Source organism: Podarcis erhardii (genome assembly GCF_964252035.2).
Source record: "Podarcis erhardii genome assembly, chromosome: 11".
Lineage (NCBI taxonomy): Eukaryota > Metazoa > Chordata > Lepidosauria > Squamata > Lacertidae > Podarcis > Podarcis erhardii.
In genome coordinates this window covers 53760069-53776467 of record NC_138501.1, presented here as the reverse complement: position 1 = coordinate 53776467, position 16399 = coordinate 53760069, and the positions used below count along the sequence as shown (strand labels likewise).

The window sequence follows — 16399 nt, the reverse complement described above, 5'->3', positions numbered from 1 at the left end:
AGCTCACATTCGTACCTGAAAGTGAACCTTTATATGATACCGTGGTACCTTGGTTCTCAAACTTAATCCGTTCCCCTCGACTCCCGAAACCTTTCAAAAACCAAGGTGCGGCTTCTGAAGCTTCCTGCACTCTAATTGGAAGCTGCGTCGGACGTTCGGCTTCTCAAAAACGTTCGCAAACCTGAACACTCACTTCTGGGGTTGCAGCATTCGGGAGCCGATTTGTTCGAGTACCAAGGTGTTTGAGACTGTCTCGCCAGAGTGGTGCATACTCTAGTTATCTCCTGCTAGGACTACTGCAATGTGCTCTATGTGGGGCTACCTTTGAAGGTGACCGGGAAACTACAACTAATCCAGAATGTGGCAGCCGGACTGGCGACTGGGGACGGCCACCAGGACCACATAACACCGGTCTTGAAAGAGCTGCACTGGCTCCCAGTACGTTTCCGAGCACAATTCAAAGTGTTGGTACTGACCTTGAAAGCCCTGAATGGCATCGGTCCAGTATACCTGAAGGAGTGTCTCCACCCCCATCATTCTGCCTGGACACTGAGGTCCAGCTCCGAGGGCCCTGCGAGAAGCCCAGTTACAGGGAACCAGGCAGAGGGCCTTCTCGGTAGTGGCGCCTGCCCTGAGGAACGCCCTCCTGTCAGATGTCAAAGAGATAAACAACTACCTGACATTTAGAAGACATCTGAAGGCAGCCCTGTTCAGGGAAGTTTTTATTTTTAATTTTTGTTGGAAGCCGCCTAGAGTGGCTGGGGAGACCCATCCAGATGGGCGGGGTACAGATAATATATTATTATTATTATTATTATTATTATTATTATTATTATTATTATTAACCAAGGTACCATTGCACCTTTGGCAGAGTAAGAAGTAAAAAGACTGGGGGGAAAGGCTGTGGAAATATAAGCTTCAATCTCAGCCCTGGAACTTAGAAGTACTAAACTGGGGCTAAGCAAGAGAACTCTCTACCACACTGATGGAGAAATTCCAAAAAAAGGAAGGAGAGCCTGGAATAGCTTTGGAATTAATATCAGTGCCTACTGAAGATCAGGGGATTTAAGCAATACTACCTGCCAAGAAAGATCTGAATACTCCAGCATATTTGAAACTTATTATATCAGGCCAAAAACTTGGGGGGGGAAAGGATTAAATACTAAAAAATACTAAAGAACAGTTTATATGGATCTTTATTTATTCAGGTTTGTGTGTGTGTATGTGTTATTCCCATTGTAAGGTGGCAGGATAAAAAATGCACCGAAATTAATAATAGAATTGTAGAGTTGAAAGGGACCAACAAAGGTCATCTATTCCAACCCCCTGCAATGCAGGAATCTCAGCTAAAGCATCCATGACAGATAGCCAGCCAACCTCTGCTTAAAAACCTCCAAGGAAGGAGACCCCACCACTACCGAGAAGACCCTCTGCCTGGTTCCCTGTAACCTGACTTCTCGCAGAGAGGGAACCACCAGAAGGCCCTCGGCGCTGGACCTCAGTGTCCAGGCAGAACAATGGGGGTGGACCGAGGCCATTTGGGGCTTTAAAGGTCAGCACCAACACTCTGAATTGTGCTCGGAAATGTACTGGGAGCCAATGCAGATCTCTCAGGACCAGTGTTATGTGGTCTCAGCGGCTGCTCCCAGTCACCAGTCTAGCTGCCGCATTCTGGATTGTTGTAGTTTCTGGGTCACCTTCAAAGGTAGCCCCATGTAGAGCACATTGCAGTTGTCCAAGTGGGAGATAACCAGAGCATGCACCCCTCTGGCGAGACAGTCTGTGGGCAGGGAGGGTCTCAGCCTGAGTACCAGATGGAGCTGGTAGACAGCTGCCCTGGACACAGAATTGACCTGCGCCTCCATGGACAGCTGTGAGTCCAAAATGACTCCCAGGCTGCACACCTGGTCCTTCAGGGGCACAGTTACCCCATTCAGGACCAGGGAGTCACCCACACCCGCCCGCCTCCTGTCCCCCAAAAACAGCACTTCTGTCTTGTCAGGATTCAACCTCAATCTGTTAGCCGCCATCCATCCTCCAACCGCCTCCGGCGATTTGGGAGGAGTGGGGTTCATGGGGGGCACCATCCGCCTGGTGCCCAGGCTGGAGCTAGCCAGGGCAAGAAGATGAAGGAGACAGACAAAATTTCCTCTCCCCACTTCCCTGCTCTGAAAGCAAAGAGCAAGGGGGAGGCACTTGATTCCTGTCAGCTGGGATGGGCTGAAAGTTCCCCTTTCGGCTGGGGAGGAAGCGTGATAATAGAATCATAGAATTGCCAGAGTTGGCCATGTAGTCCAACCCAGGAATCTCAGCTGAAGCTGGCTATCCAACCTCTCATTTAAAAACCACAATGATAGCAATATTATTGTGTTGATGCAGTGACGGTGCATTAGGGTAGGGCATGAATTCCAGCTCCTCCCTTCTCCAGAACCCCGGAGAACATCCGACTCACCTCTCTTCTGCATGAAGCCAAACAAATCATCCAAGAACTCCTTGCGTTTGGGGTCGGTGTCCAGTTCGTAGAGCTGCAAATGTGGGGGAAAGGAAGGCAAGAGATTAGGGCAGGGCAGGAAAGGGTTTGGGCCCCCTTCCCTAGAGGCCAGACCCCCCACAAAGGTCAACAACAACTATTATTTATTATTTATACCCCACCCATCTGGCTGGGTTTCCCCAGCCACTCTGGGCGGCTCTCAACAGAACACTAAAAACAGAATAAAACTTCAAACATTAAAAAACTTTCCTAGACAGGGCTGCCTTCAGATGTCTTCTCAACGTCAGATAGTTGTTTATTTCCTTGACATCTGATGGGAGGGTGTTCTACAGGGTGGGCGCCACCACCAAAAAGGCCCTCTGCCTGGTTCCCTGTAACCTCATTTCTCGCAGGGAGGGAACCGCCAGAAGGCCCTTGGATCTGGACCTCAATGTCCGGGCTGAACATTGAACAAGGACAACAGCAGGTCTTCAGGGAATAGATGTGGGGAGAGGAAGAGTTTTGCACTACCGTGAACCCCATTAGGTCTCCCCCAAAATGCACTGCGGACTCCAGGACATCATTTCTTTATTTCCCACCTTTTCCTCTAAGGAGGTGCTGCAAAAGTTTTGCTGTCCCTCTTCCTTGAACCCCCACAACAACCCTGTGAGGTAGGTTAGGTTGAGACGCAGTGACTGCCCCAAAAGTCACACGCAGTGAGCTTCACAGCCGAGTGGGGATTCGAACCCACGTCTTCCAGGTCCTCCTCTGGCACTCTAACCACTATGCCGCAGCAAGCTCTCTTACGATGATGCTCTGGCCCCCTCTGCCCATCGTGCAAAATCAAATTGTTGGTTTATTGCCTCAATTTGATTCCCTCCCCCTCTTTCCTTTTTCCTTTCTCCTTCTGTGATGGAACTCCTATTTGGGGACTTCCCTGGCTTTTTTCTGGCCCACGTAGGACCAGTCTGGATAGTTGGCCTTGGTGAAGATTTGATGTTTTCATCCCCAAAAAGTTTTTGATTGAGTTTCCACTGAAATGAGGTTGCATTTTAATGTTTTAATGTTGTATTTTAATCTTGTTTTTTAAGCTGTATTTCAATCAATTGTTTTTATATTTGGTTGTTAGCTGCCCTGAGCCCGGTCTTGGCTGGGGAGGGCGGGGTATAAATAAAATTATTTATTATTATCATCATCATCATCATCATTAAAACAAAATAAAAAAATTCCTTCCAGTAGCACCTTAAAGACCAACTAAGTTAGTTCTAGGTATGAGCTTTCGTGTGCATGCACACTTCTTCAGATACACCTTGGATCTGGACCTCAATGTCTGGGCTGAACATTGAACAAGGACAACAGCAGGTCTTCAGGGAATAGATGTGGAATATCCTGTGTATCTGAAGAAGTGTGCATGCACACGAAAGCTCATACCTAGAACTAACTTAGTTGGTCTTTAAGGTGCTACTGGAAGGAATTTTTTTATTTTGTTTTGACTATGGCAGACCAACACGGCTACCTATCTGTAACATTATTATTATTATTATTATTATTATTATTATTATTATTATTATGGTTCTGCCCTACAATTGCTGCAACCACCACCCTGTAAGGGAGGCCAGACCAAAAGACAGGGACTGGCTCCCCAAGGTTACACCTAGCAAGCTTCACGGCCGAGTGAGAATTTGAACCCTGGTCTCCCAGGTGCGACACTCTAACCACTACACAACGCTGCCTCACTTTGCGGATGAACCAGGAGAAGATGCTGCAAGTCCTACGCTTCCCATTTGCAGGTCCTCCCCCTCCTCCGAGAGCGGGGGGCGGGGCGGTGAATGAATCTGCTCCCCACAAAAGCTGATTTGGGGGGGGGGACAGCTTGTGCTTCTGCCACCAAATGGGTACCTAATTTCTCCCACCCACACCAGAAGGTGGCGAGAGCCAAAAGGGCCCCTCTCCCTCTTTGCAACCAGAGAAGAGGCGAGAGCCAAGATCCGTCCGCAGCTCCCCCAAGGGACCCATCGCCACCCCTCCTGGTCCTCCGCTGCGGCGACCTTTGACCTTTGCGTGGGTGGAAGAAATAAATATTTGATGGTGCTCGGGCGATCACTGTTGAGCCTTCCTTGACACCTGTAGGGACTGCCTCCATCTCCCTGGCCACCTCCTCCCTTACATCAGGGCAATTAGCAGGATGGGGGCAGCCCCCTACTGACCTCTGACCTCTATTATCCGGGCTCCAGCAGAGTGAAATTGATGGGGAGGGGAGGGGAGGCCGCTGCGCTGAGTACCTGTGCCTTCTTCCCGCAATGAAATCCGGCGACGTTCTGATTCCAGACTAGAGACTCGGTAGCTTTTTAAAAAGGTTGACTTTTTTTTTGCAAACATTCCAGAAACAATCATTCTTTTGGTCACGCATGCAAACACAGGCATCAAAACTGACCGCAGCCAGGATAAGGCTTTAAAAAGAATTGTTTTCTGCATGTACAGTTTAGTGGTTTTGTAGCCACAAACTGAAGCGGCTGTGATGCGATGTGGCAATGATCACACACCCTCTAAAACTGCACCAGGTGAGCCCAGATGTTTAGCAGCTGGAGAAGCCCACATTTCGTTTTTGAACCAAAGCTTCTAGTCCTTAAGACTGCAAATGGAGCCTAGGAAATGTGTGGGCTGTGCCCGAGGATCCGGGGAGATAAAGCAAATTACGAAAAGGAAATAAGGATTTTCTGGATCTACATAACGTCCACATTAAAAACCAGACTGAAGCTTTGGGGGCACAGAATTTGAGCGGACGCAGAACAGGAGCTTTCTCTTTTTTTTCCCTTTTCAAATGAGAAAGAGGGTTCTAGTTATATGATTCTCTACACCTCAGATACCTTCTCTCTAAACAGATCTGCCTTGTGATTACTGGGTAGGCAAAGTGCACAGATGCCCAGCTCAGCAAACATATCCATTTGCCCAACATTCCCACTTGGATTTACACCCAACCCTTATGTGGAGGGTGGGGCCACACTGCTGGGAGCTTGTCTTGGGGGAGCATCTCCCGCGGAGCCCCCAAAAAGCACCAATTACCTTCTCCCAGGGATCCACCTCACACCAGTGCATTTCCGAGCACAATTCTGAGCACAATTCAAAGTGTTGGTGCTGACCTTTAAAGCCCTAAACGGCCTCGGTCTAGTATACCTGAAGGAGCGTCTCCACCCCCATCATTCTGCCCAGACGCTGAGGTCCAGCACTGAGGGCCTTCTGGCAGTTCCCTCACTACGAGAAGTGAGGTTACAGGGAACCAGGCAGAGGGCCTTCTCGGTAGTGGCACCCGCCCTGTGGAATGCCCTCCCAACAGATGTAAAAGAGAACAGCAACTACCAGGCTTTTAGAAAACATCTGAAGGCAGCCCTGTTTAGAGAAGCTTTTAATGTTTGATGGAAGCCACCCAGAGTGGCTGGGGAAACCCAGCCAGATGGGCTGGGTATAAATAATATATTATTATTATTATTATTATTATTACCTCTGGCTAGTTTTTGAATTCTTGTGCTGCAGGAGACTCTAGAGAGTCCCATGGACTGCAAGAAGATCCAACCTCTCCATTCTGACGGAAATCAGCCCTGAGTGCTCCCTGGAAGGACAGATCCTGAAGCTGAGGTTCCAAGACTTTGGCTACCTCATGAGAAGAGAAGACTCCCTGGAAAAGACCCTGATGCTGGGAAAGATGGAGGGCACAAGGAGAAGGGGATGACGGAGGATGAGATGGTGGGACAGTGTTCTCGAAGCTACCAGTATGAGTTTGACCAACCTGCGGGAGGCAGTGGAAGACAGGAGTGCCTGGCGTGCTCTGGTCCAGGGGGTCACAAAGAGTCAGACACGACTAAACAACAACACTGACTAGTTGCCACAGCACCTCTTTGTGCACCTGTGCACCCCCCAACTGCTTCTCCAAGGCCACTTTGCCCAGTCCCAGTCATAACCCCCAGCCCTTTTCCCATCAATTCTGCTCCACATGTCCTCTGGCCAGAGGTTATAGTGCGACCTACGTACGCCATTAGCACATGGGCCTGAATCCAGGAGGAGATTCTGATGTTCCTAAACAGCAAAGCAAGACGCAGTGTGGAGGAAGACCTTAGGACTCTTCCCCAAAGCGAAGGGGAAACCTCTTTGCTTAGCCAGGAGTGTCCTGCTGGGCGATGGGCGCTCATCGCACGTCCAGGCTGGCACGACTCCTCTCCTGGCCCAGACCTTTGAAACTGCCACATTCCCGAGCTCCAAGGAAAACAGCCAAGAGGAGCAGCCGCTCCAGTAACTGAGCACATTGCACTAGATCAGAATCTGCGGTGAGGAGGCTGTCACACGGTGGCTTGGCACGCCTCGTGGCGAAAGGGCACCATGCCAGCTGGAGAAGGGCCATCTGCACAGATTGCTGCTTCATGATTAACCCTCGGGCTGCCCGGCTGTCTGGAGGCTTAGACCTTTGCACGGTCCAGTACAGTGGTACCTTCGGGTTACATACGCTTGAGGTTACAGACTCCGCTAACCCAGAAATAGTGCTTCAGGTTAAGAACTTTGCTTCAGGATGAGAACAGAGATTGTGCTCCGGCGGCGCGGCAGCAGCAGGAGGCCCCATTAGCTAAAGTGGTGCTTCAGGTTAATAACAGTTTCAGGTTAAGAACGGACCTCCGGAACAAATTAAGTACTTAACCCAAGGTACCACTGTATATCTGAAGGAGCGTCTCCACCCCCATCGTTCTACCCGGAGACTGAGGTCCAGCTCTGAGGGCCTTCTGGCGGTTCCCTCACTGCGAGAAGCCAAGTTACAGGGAACCAGGCAGAGGGCCTTCTCGGTAGTGGCACCCACCCTGTGGAACGCCCTCCCACCAGATGTCAAAGAGAACAACTACTACCAGACTTTTAGAAGACATCTGAAGGCAGCCCTGTTTAGGGAAGGAAGCTTTTAATGTTTGATGCAATTCTGTATTTTAATATTTTGTTGGAAGCTGCCCAGAGTGGCTGGGGAAGCCCAAGCAGATGGGCGTGGTATAGATAATAAATTATAATAATATTATTATTATTGCACTGCAAAGCACCTCCCCCAAGAATCGAGAACAGCTCCCATGGCTTTCCATAATGCTACATATGGCATCAGCTCCACTCTCCGATTCCGCGGCCGCCTCTGGCTTGAGCCTGCTGCTCTGGGTTTCAAGACCTCTCTGGGCTAGAGGGCATACAGGAGCCAGCCACCCTCTTCTGCCAGTCCAGCTGCTCATACTGGCAGGCAGCTGCAAACCCTCCTGCCCTTCCATTCTTGGCTTCCTCCCAAGACCAGCTCCCTCTATCCTCCCGGACAATGCAGATTGCGACACCGTCAATCCATGGCCCCTGTTCAGATAAGCACACTTTCAGCTTCTGCCTTCTGGAAGAAGGTCCAGGGTTATAAAGACTAGGACTAGCTGCCTGAGAAACAGATTCTATCCAAATGTGATTTTGGTTTTAAACGCAGTGTAAGGTAGTCTCTAGGGACGCACGTGGCACTGTGGGTTAAACCACAGAGCCTAGGGCTTGCCAATCAGTAGGTCGGCGCTTCAAATCCCTGCGACGGGGTAAGCTCCCGTTGCTCAGTCCCTGCTCCTGCCAACCTAGCAGTTCAAAAGCACCTCAAAGTGCAAGTAGATAAATAGGTACTGCTCCGGCGGGAAGGTAAACGGCGTTTCCGTGTGCTGCTCTGGTTCGCCAGAAGCGGCTTAGTCATGCTGGCCACAGGCCACGGAAGCTGTACGCCGGCTCCCTTGGCCAATAAAGCGAGATGAGCGCCGCAACCCCAGAGTCGGCCACGACTGGACCTAATGGTCAGGGGTCCCTTTACCTTTACTAATGTAGTCTCTATGGGAGTATATTGCATTTAATTATGGGGTATCAGAGTTTTTAGGGGGCTAACCAAGCTGGGATAGCAGGCTTGTGGGTTTTTGAATGTCTGATGTAGATTTTTTCAATTTCGTTGTTCTGCATGGGACAATAACAATAAAGATTATCGTATCGTAAGCTTTGAGCTGGCAGCTGCCCCAGCCGGCGTGCTCAGAGCCCGCTTGGCCACAGCTCCGTTGCAATCCTTCCGCCGGCACAGCGGGCTCCCCGGGGCAATTTGTAGCGTGGCCGGAGAAAATAGGACTAGCATTTTGCAGCATTTGGCCAGGCATCCAGAAGTGGCAAAGGAGGGTCTTGGCATGTCCTGCGCGACGGGTGCATTCACAGGCAGCAGGCACAAAAGAAAGAAAGGGATTCTGTGATTCCTGAATTTCAGGGGGTGGACTACAGGACCTTTGGAGGTCCCTTCCAATACTATACTAGAGTCAGTTCCAGGAAGGAAAAAGGAAAGAAGAAGTGAGCTTCTGGGTTGCAGACTCAGCAACCCGCCCGCCCCCAAATGAGGTTCTAGGGAAGATTTGCAAGGCCCAGCACTAAGAGTCTATCTAAATTGGTATTGTCCACTCTGACTGGCAGCAGCCCTCTAGGATCCCAGCCCTACCTGGAGATGCAAGGTGGCACACGTGGTTCTCCCACTTAATCTCCACAACAACCCTGTGAGGTAGGTTAGGGTGAGAGGCAGGGACTGGCTCCTAAGGTCTCACCCAGTGAGCTTCATGGCCAGGTGGGGATTCGAACCCTCATCTCCCAGGTCCTGGTCCAACACACTAACCACTACACCACACTGCCTGTCGAGGTTCTGCTTTCAGGTTTCCCACAGGCATTTGGCTGCTAAACTAGAAGGGGCTCTTTTGGCTTGATCCATCCACAGGTCTCTCAACTTGTGCTCCTAGATTATTTTATTATTTACTTATTTATTGAGAAAGACTATATACATTTAATTGGGAAAGACACCCTCAAAGCAGTTTACGTTAAGACGAAGCAAGAAAACAAGGGGGGGGGACAGCACTTTTAAGACAAGCAAAAAAAGTTAAAACACTAAAAGCCGATTAAAATTCACAGTAGTTTTCTAAGAATCTGGGCAGACTCATCTAAACAAGGGTGCTTTTAGCAGGCGGTGAAGTGCAGTGGCCTGCCTGGTGTCAAGTGGCAGGGAGTTCCAAAGGGTAGCCACTGACACACTAAACCACTGAGTTCTTATAAATACAGAACGGGTATAACATGACTCCTATCGTAATGCAAGTTTTGCTGATCAAAGTGGTTGCGTGGGCACATCTTGTAGGTAAACTGGCGCTGAGGTGTTAAAGGCCTTATTACCTGTCTTTAGGCAAAAATATTCCACCTTTGGCCATTAAAGAATCCACGGCCCGTTAAGCTTGTTGGAGGCCCCTGTTAATATTATGATTATTTTACAATTATGTTCTCTGTCACTACGCTTTTTATTATGTTTTTATGATTAGTGCTCTGTGATGTGTTTTTAAGGTTGGGATCTTTGGATAAAGGGCGGCATTCAAGTCAAAGAAATAATAATAAATAGTAATATACTAATGGCAACACCTGGTGTGGTCACAAACGGGCAACCAGTTCAGACCTCTGAGCACAGGGGTGATGCGTTGACAAGGCCATACGTCAGCAATCAGGCTACAGCATTCTGCGCCAACTGCAGTGTCTGGATCAAGCACATTGCAGGAGGAACCAGCTATGGCAGCCAGGCTTCTCTGGTTGCACCTATTGTACCTGTTGCATTTGGTAAAAGCCACTTTGCGCCACGAAGGATAACCGATGTATCGGGAGGCCAGCCAGCTCCCTCCCTCTTGGGCCTGGAAGGGATCCAGCCGCCAGGGAAAGCCGCTTCGCCAATTCCAGGCGATTACATAATCCGGGGTCAACTGTGCAGCACGAGCCCATCAGACGCTTGCACAATGACACCCCCCCCAAAAAACCCCTGGTTTTGCGGACTCTGCACCCAGGAAAAGGGGAGGGGAGGGAGGGGGCGCCGAACTGCCCAGATAAAAGCAGAAGCTGCAACTTCCCTCGTGGCCTTGCTGATTCCCGGCACCCTGCCCAATATTAGATATGCTGACGGGCCGTTTTGAGACCCCCACCACCGCAAAACCACACACACACTCAGCCACAGAAACCCCTGCAGTGTTTCCTCAGAGGCTGATTAAAGAGGATTTTTAGTCGCTGAATCATCCGCCCGATCAAAGGCGCTGATCGACGGGGGGGGGGGGGAAACTATGGGCCTTCGAAGGATGGTGTTACTTCACAAATGGAAGCTGCAAGGGTTTGTAAAAGAAGGAGACACGTCTGAAGCGCTTTCTCCTGCGTCCCATTTGGCAGCAGGAAACCACGCCAGAATTGAAAGAGGGTCTACTAATAAAGGAAACCAGTCCATTCCTAAATTCACCACGGAGTGTCAAAATTTGCTCTGGACCAGCCAAATGGGCTCCCGGCAATTGATCAAAATGGGCTTTTGTTTATTCACCTGACCATTCAACTGGTGAAAGCTTCTGGTCCGATTTCATAGAATCACAGAACTGGAGAGTTGGAAGGGTACCCAGAGGTCATCCAGCCCAACCCCCGTCTGCATCACAGTTGACTCATGCTCAGCTTGTGGTCTACTGTTGTTGAGTCGTTTAGTTGTGTCCGCCTCTACGTGACCCCCTGGACCAGAGCACGCCAGGCACTCCTGTCTTCCACTGCCTCCCACACTTTGGTCAAACTCATGCTGGTAGCTTCAAGAACACTGTCCAACCATCTCATCCTCTGTCGTTCCCTTCTCCTTGTGCCCTCCATCTTTCCCAACATCAGGGTCATTTCCAGGGAGTCTTCTCTTCTCATGAGGTGGCCAAAGTACTGGAGCCTCAGCTTCATAATCTGTCCTTCCAGTGAGCACTCAGGGCTGATTTCCTTCAGAATGGATAGGTTTGATCTTCTTGCAGTCCATGGGACTCTCAAGAGTCTCCTCCAGCACCAGAATTCAAAAGCATCCATTCTCCAGCAATCAGCCTTCTTTATGGTCCAGCTCTCACTTCCATACATCACTACTGGGAAAACCATCGCTTTAACTATACGGACCTTTGTTGGCAAGGTGATGTCTCTGCTTTTTAGGATGCTATCTAGGTTTGTCATTGCTTTCCTCCCAAGAATCAGGCGTCTCTTAATTTCGTGACTGCTGTCACCATCTGCAGTGATCATGGAGCCCAAGAAAGTAAAATCTCTCACTGCCTCCATTTCTTCCCCTTCTATTTGCCAGGAGTCGATGGGCCCAGTGGCCATGATCTTTGTTTTTTTGATGTTGAGCTTCAGACCATATTTTGCGCTCTCCTCTTTCACCCTCAATAAAAGGTTCTTTAATTCCTCCTCACTTTCTGCCATCAAGGTTGTGTCATCTGCATATCTGAGGTTGTTGATATTTCTTCCGGCAATCTTAATTCCGGCTTGGGATTCATCCGGCCCAGTCTTTCGCATGATGAATTCTGCATGTAAGTTAAATAAGCAGGGAGACAATATACAGCCTTATCCCAATTTCCTTTCCCAATTTTGAAGCAATCAGTTGTTCCATATCCAGTTCTAACTGTAGCTTCATGTCCCACTTAGAGATTTCTCAGAAGACAGATGAGGTGATCAGGCACTCCCATTTCTTTAAGAACTTGCCATAGTTTGCTGTGGTCGACACAGTCAAAGGCTTTTGCATAGTCAACGAAGTAGAAGTAGATGTCTTTCTGGAACTCTCTAGCTTTCTCCATAATCCAGCGCATGTTTGCAATTTAGTCTCTGGTTCCTCTGCCCCTTCAAAATCCAGCTTGCACTTCTGGGAGTTCTCGGTCCACATACTGCTTTGTAGAATTTTAAGCATAACCTTGCTAGCGTGTGAAATGAGTGCAATTGTGCAGTAGTTGGAGCATTCTTTGGCACTGCCCTTCTTTGGGATTGGGATGTAGACTGATCTTCTCCAATCCTCTGGCCACTGCTGAGTTTTCCAAATTTGCTGGCATATTGGGTGTAGAACCTTAACAGCATCATCTGTGTACAGTCGTCTCTTTGTGGTCTACTAAGACCCCTCAAAGGGACCTAGGTAAAAGCCTGGAGGACAAAGTCTCAGAGACACATTCATGGTGCCTTCATATCAGGATCCTGGGAGAGATCTTGCAGCTTGAAGGAGCCGCATACTCTCTGCAGCATTGCAATGAGCAATGAGTAAGGGGGTGCTGGATGAGGCCAAGGGCCTGCATTGTCCAGCATCCTGTTCTCACACGGGGCAACCAGATGTGGGAAAGTGGCGCCAGGCTGCATATTTCTAAATGCACAGGTGTCCCATTGGGGTCTGGATGTGGCAGCCCTGCCAGGCTCCGTGAAAGGCAGGATCCGAGCCGAAGCACCTGTGAGGGCTGTTCACCTGGACCTCCAAGGCAGAGCGAGGCAGAGGCAACTGGATCAGTCTGGATTCCAGAAAGAGGGAGGGTGAGCAAGTGGAATCCTGCTCCTCAGCACAAACTTCATTAAACGACCCTGGATACAGATTAACTTCCCCGTTTGGCATTATTTGGTTAATGCTGCTTTGCATGCAGTTTTATCAGCTGGGAGGGGGCAGAGGAAATGCCCCAGAAAGCAGGGCAAAGATGTGAAGACGCAGCACCCAAAAAGAAGACGCAGGTTTGCAAGAGATTTGCCTGCATTGATTTAAAAGTGCAGGTGCACATTGAGGAAGAATGACTGCAACTGAAATTGGAACGTGGAATGTCTCAACAGTGGGGGTTGCCATCCATGCCTTAAAATGAGCAGGAAAACGGCACCAGGATAGAGGAATTAATGCACAGCAGGTTGAAAGAAAAAACCCCCGAGAGGTCTCCTAGAAACCAACATCAATGGGCCTGTATATAATTCCTTGAGAACTCCCATTTAAATTGTTGTCACCCACCCTGCGAGCTGCTAGAGAAAGGCGGGCAATTAATTTAATAGTAAATATTATATCCCCGATAATATAATAATCCCCGGCTGCCAAGTCTGAAAGTGTATGGCTTTGTGGGTTCATGACAGAGGGGAGTTTTGATTCTTAGCTCAGATGTTATGCCATACTAGGTCACTAAAAGTGTCAAGCTGTGGTTGATCATATCAGACAACACAGTGATTCTTCAAACAACTCTTGTTTATTCACAGGCCAGAACAGAACTGAACTAGGCTGAAGGGTTCAGCCAGCCTGCTTATATAGAGCTCAACTACAAGCAACAGTAACCATTTTCTGTAACTATCCAATCACTGAACGTCACTTTCAATCCCTTATTTGCATATGTGGACCTGAGCGAAAACTATCTACAGTATCCCTCTGCTGGCCCAGGGTGAGAACTTCAGTAAATAACAAAAAGAGAGAGTTAAAGAAAGTGGGGTACAGGCAGGATTTTTGCTTCTGTTTGTTGGGAAGTGTGATAGGAAAGGCAGAGCATTCTCCACAACCCCGAGGATGGGCACTTCGCCTCTTGAAAGCGAAAGAGCCAAGGATAGTCCCAAGATGGCAGCCGAATGCTTGAAGCAGGGTTTTGAGCTCTAAGGCCAACTTTAAGGCAATTTTCTGCTCTATAACCAACCCTTAGCACTTGTTTTTACCTTCTCTTCCATTTTAACTCTTCTTAGTACTTCGTTTTGTTGTTTTAATTTATTGTTTTATCTCATTGTTTTATTGTTCTAACTCCCCTAAACTGCGAGGCTCCAGAAAACTGGGTTGAGCACTTTGCTAGGCAGTGCCAAACGCAAGGGCGAGCCAAAGTTTACAAGATACTAGTTGTAAATTAAGGAAGAGAAACATCTTAATTATCAGAACTGTTGACGAGCGAGCCCAAGTGGCAGCTGCAGAGAGTCTCCCAAACGCTCCCTTCTGCTGGATGGCACAGACTCCGGACTCATAAATTCAAGGCCGCCACATTTGGAGATAATAGATTTCTGCAAACTGCCGACAAATAATCATAATTATTATGGTACTTACTATGAAGAACTGCAAAGATCTGGGACTCATGCCAGATTTGTTAATCAGCTCCCCAGAAGCCCGAAGGAGACAGAGCAAAATCACACATTATTTTCTCCAATAGGAAGAGAGTAAGAGGGAGCTGAACGAGTTAATTCTAGATGAGGCCATTCCTCTTCCTTCTACTGTTCTGGATTGGTCAACTCATCTTAAAGGCCTCCGACAAGATTCTTCTTGAGGGTTTTTTGGGGGGGGGAGGGATGCAGTAAGTTCTGTCCTAGCAACCAGATAGATTTTCATCGGATTCTTAGGGAGATCGCGGCTACGATGCATGTTTGAAACTGCCAGAATTTCCCACCTCCCTCTGATTTGGGGCCAAATGCATTCAATTCATTTGGGGGTTCCTCGTATTATTAAACACCTACAAATCCCCTCCTGCGTCTGTAACACGAGACTGGGCTCACTTGCTGGAGCCATCTCTGCAGCTGTCGTTTCACCTACGCGTACTGCTTGTCTTTCAGGGCCAACAGGGCGACTGTTGTCTAAGCAATGAGCAGACCTGGCCAAACCAGTGCCCTCCAGAGGTTTTGGACTACAGTTCCCATCAGCCCCTGCCAGGGCAGCATCTGGGGGGCTGCATGTTCCCCATCCCCGAGGGCGCTGCAGGGCTACCATGGTAACAACAGCAACAGCCGCTAACAAATGAATTGTTTTCATATGCAATGACAGCAGCAAGAATATTACTGGCACAAATATGGAAGCGGGAAGAATTTCCGACGAAAGAAGAATGGAGGGTGAAGTTGATGGACTATGCAGAATTAGACAATGCACAGATTACGCTAGTAGGACTGCAAGAAGTTTTGTAAGGAGGATTATTGGAAATATTGCTAGAAAGACTATGAGGAGAATTATTAGTTAATGACAACAAAGAGTAATAGAGAAATTAAGAAATGCAGAATAAGTGGTAAAGAACGAAAAATCATCAGAGGTGATGGAAGTCCAAAATAAGAAGTTATGTTATATGACTGTTGGAAATGATATGATAAAAAACCAATAAAAATGTATATATTAAAAAAAAACCAGTGAAGGCTACAGTCCACTGGACTCCAGCAAAACTTTACCAGAAGAAAATAACAAGTGCAGACAACTGCTGGAGATGTGGAAGTAAAAATGCGAACTTAGTACATATGATGATCAACTGCCCGATGATAAGGTCATTTTGGTGCGAGGTGAAGATATATATAGCAAGAGTAATAAAAAGAAATTGTTATTTAGGGGAATTGAATTTAATTCTAAATTATATACTGGAAACGTGGGAGATTACAAGGGGTCAAAAGAAATATGGATGTACCGTGCCATATTACAAGCAAAAAAACTTGTTCTGATGAATTGGAAGAGCCACAAAAAGATTCCATTGAGCACATGGATTGATAATATGGACAGACTAGTGACATATGAACGAATTGCAAGTCGACGCAAATTAAGAATGGATAGATATGAAGAAATCTGGAACGAATATTTAAGCGATAAGGCGGGCGGTGGTGGGAAGTAGGGGGAGGGGAGGTGGGGAAATATTGTTAAAAAGGTGTAGTCATAGGTATATCAGTACTCAAATCTGAAATGTTAAATTGTGTTATTAGTGTTATTGCGGTTTTTGCTGTGTGTGTTTTTTGTGGTTGTTGTTTGTATTGAAAAAATGATTAAATAATTTTTTAAAAAACCAAACAGTGAAGGCTACAAGGTCATCCTAGCTGCTGCCAGTGCAGGGAAGGGAGCAAAGGAGACTTCAGGGAACGGGAAATGGCTCCTTATCATCTCGCCAAGGTCCCTGAAGCCTGAATTGGCTCCATCCCCTGGGAAGGTTCACTCTGTGCCCTGGAGGTCAGAGGGCAGGGCTTGTCCCTTGTAGCCGGTCTTGCATCTTTAAGGCAGCACAAGCCGGAAGCTGGTTGGGGGCGGAGTGGGGGCCTTGACCCAAGAGAGGACCTATTGATGACACGATAAGCGTGGCCTGCCTGCGCCGTCAAAGGAGACGGATGCAGCAGAGACAAAGAGGCTCGAAG

The 16399-nt window shown here is 48.2% G+C and overlaps 1 protein-coding gene across 1 annotated transcript in view; it reads right to left on the bottom strand.

The window, feature by feature from the left end:
- The window catches only part of ARID3C (AT-rich interaction domain 3C), a 119509-nt gene that overhangs the window by 27316 nt on the left and 75794 nt on the right, over positions 1–16399 (bottom strand). Inside the window, exon 3 of the mRNA XM_081881523.1 lies at positions 2453–2525. Coding sequence (XP_081737649.1) covers positions 2453–2525 — 73 coding nt within the window. The remainder of the gene's footprint in view (positions 1–2452; positions 2526–16399) is intronic.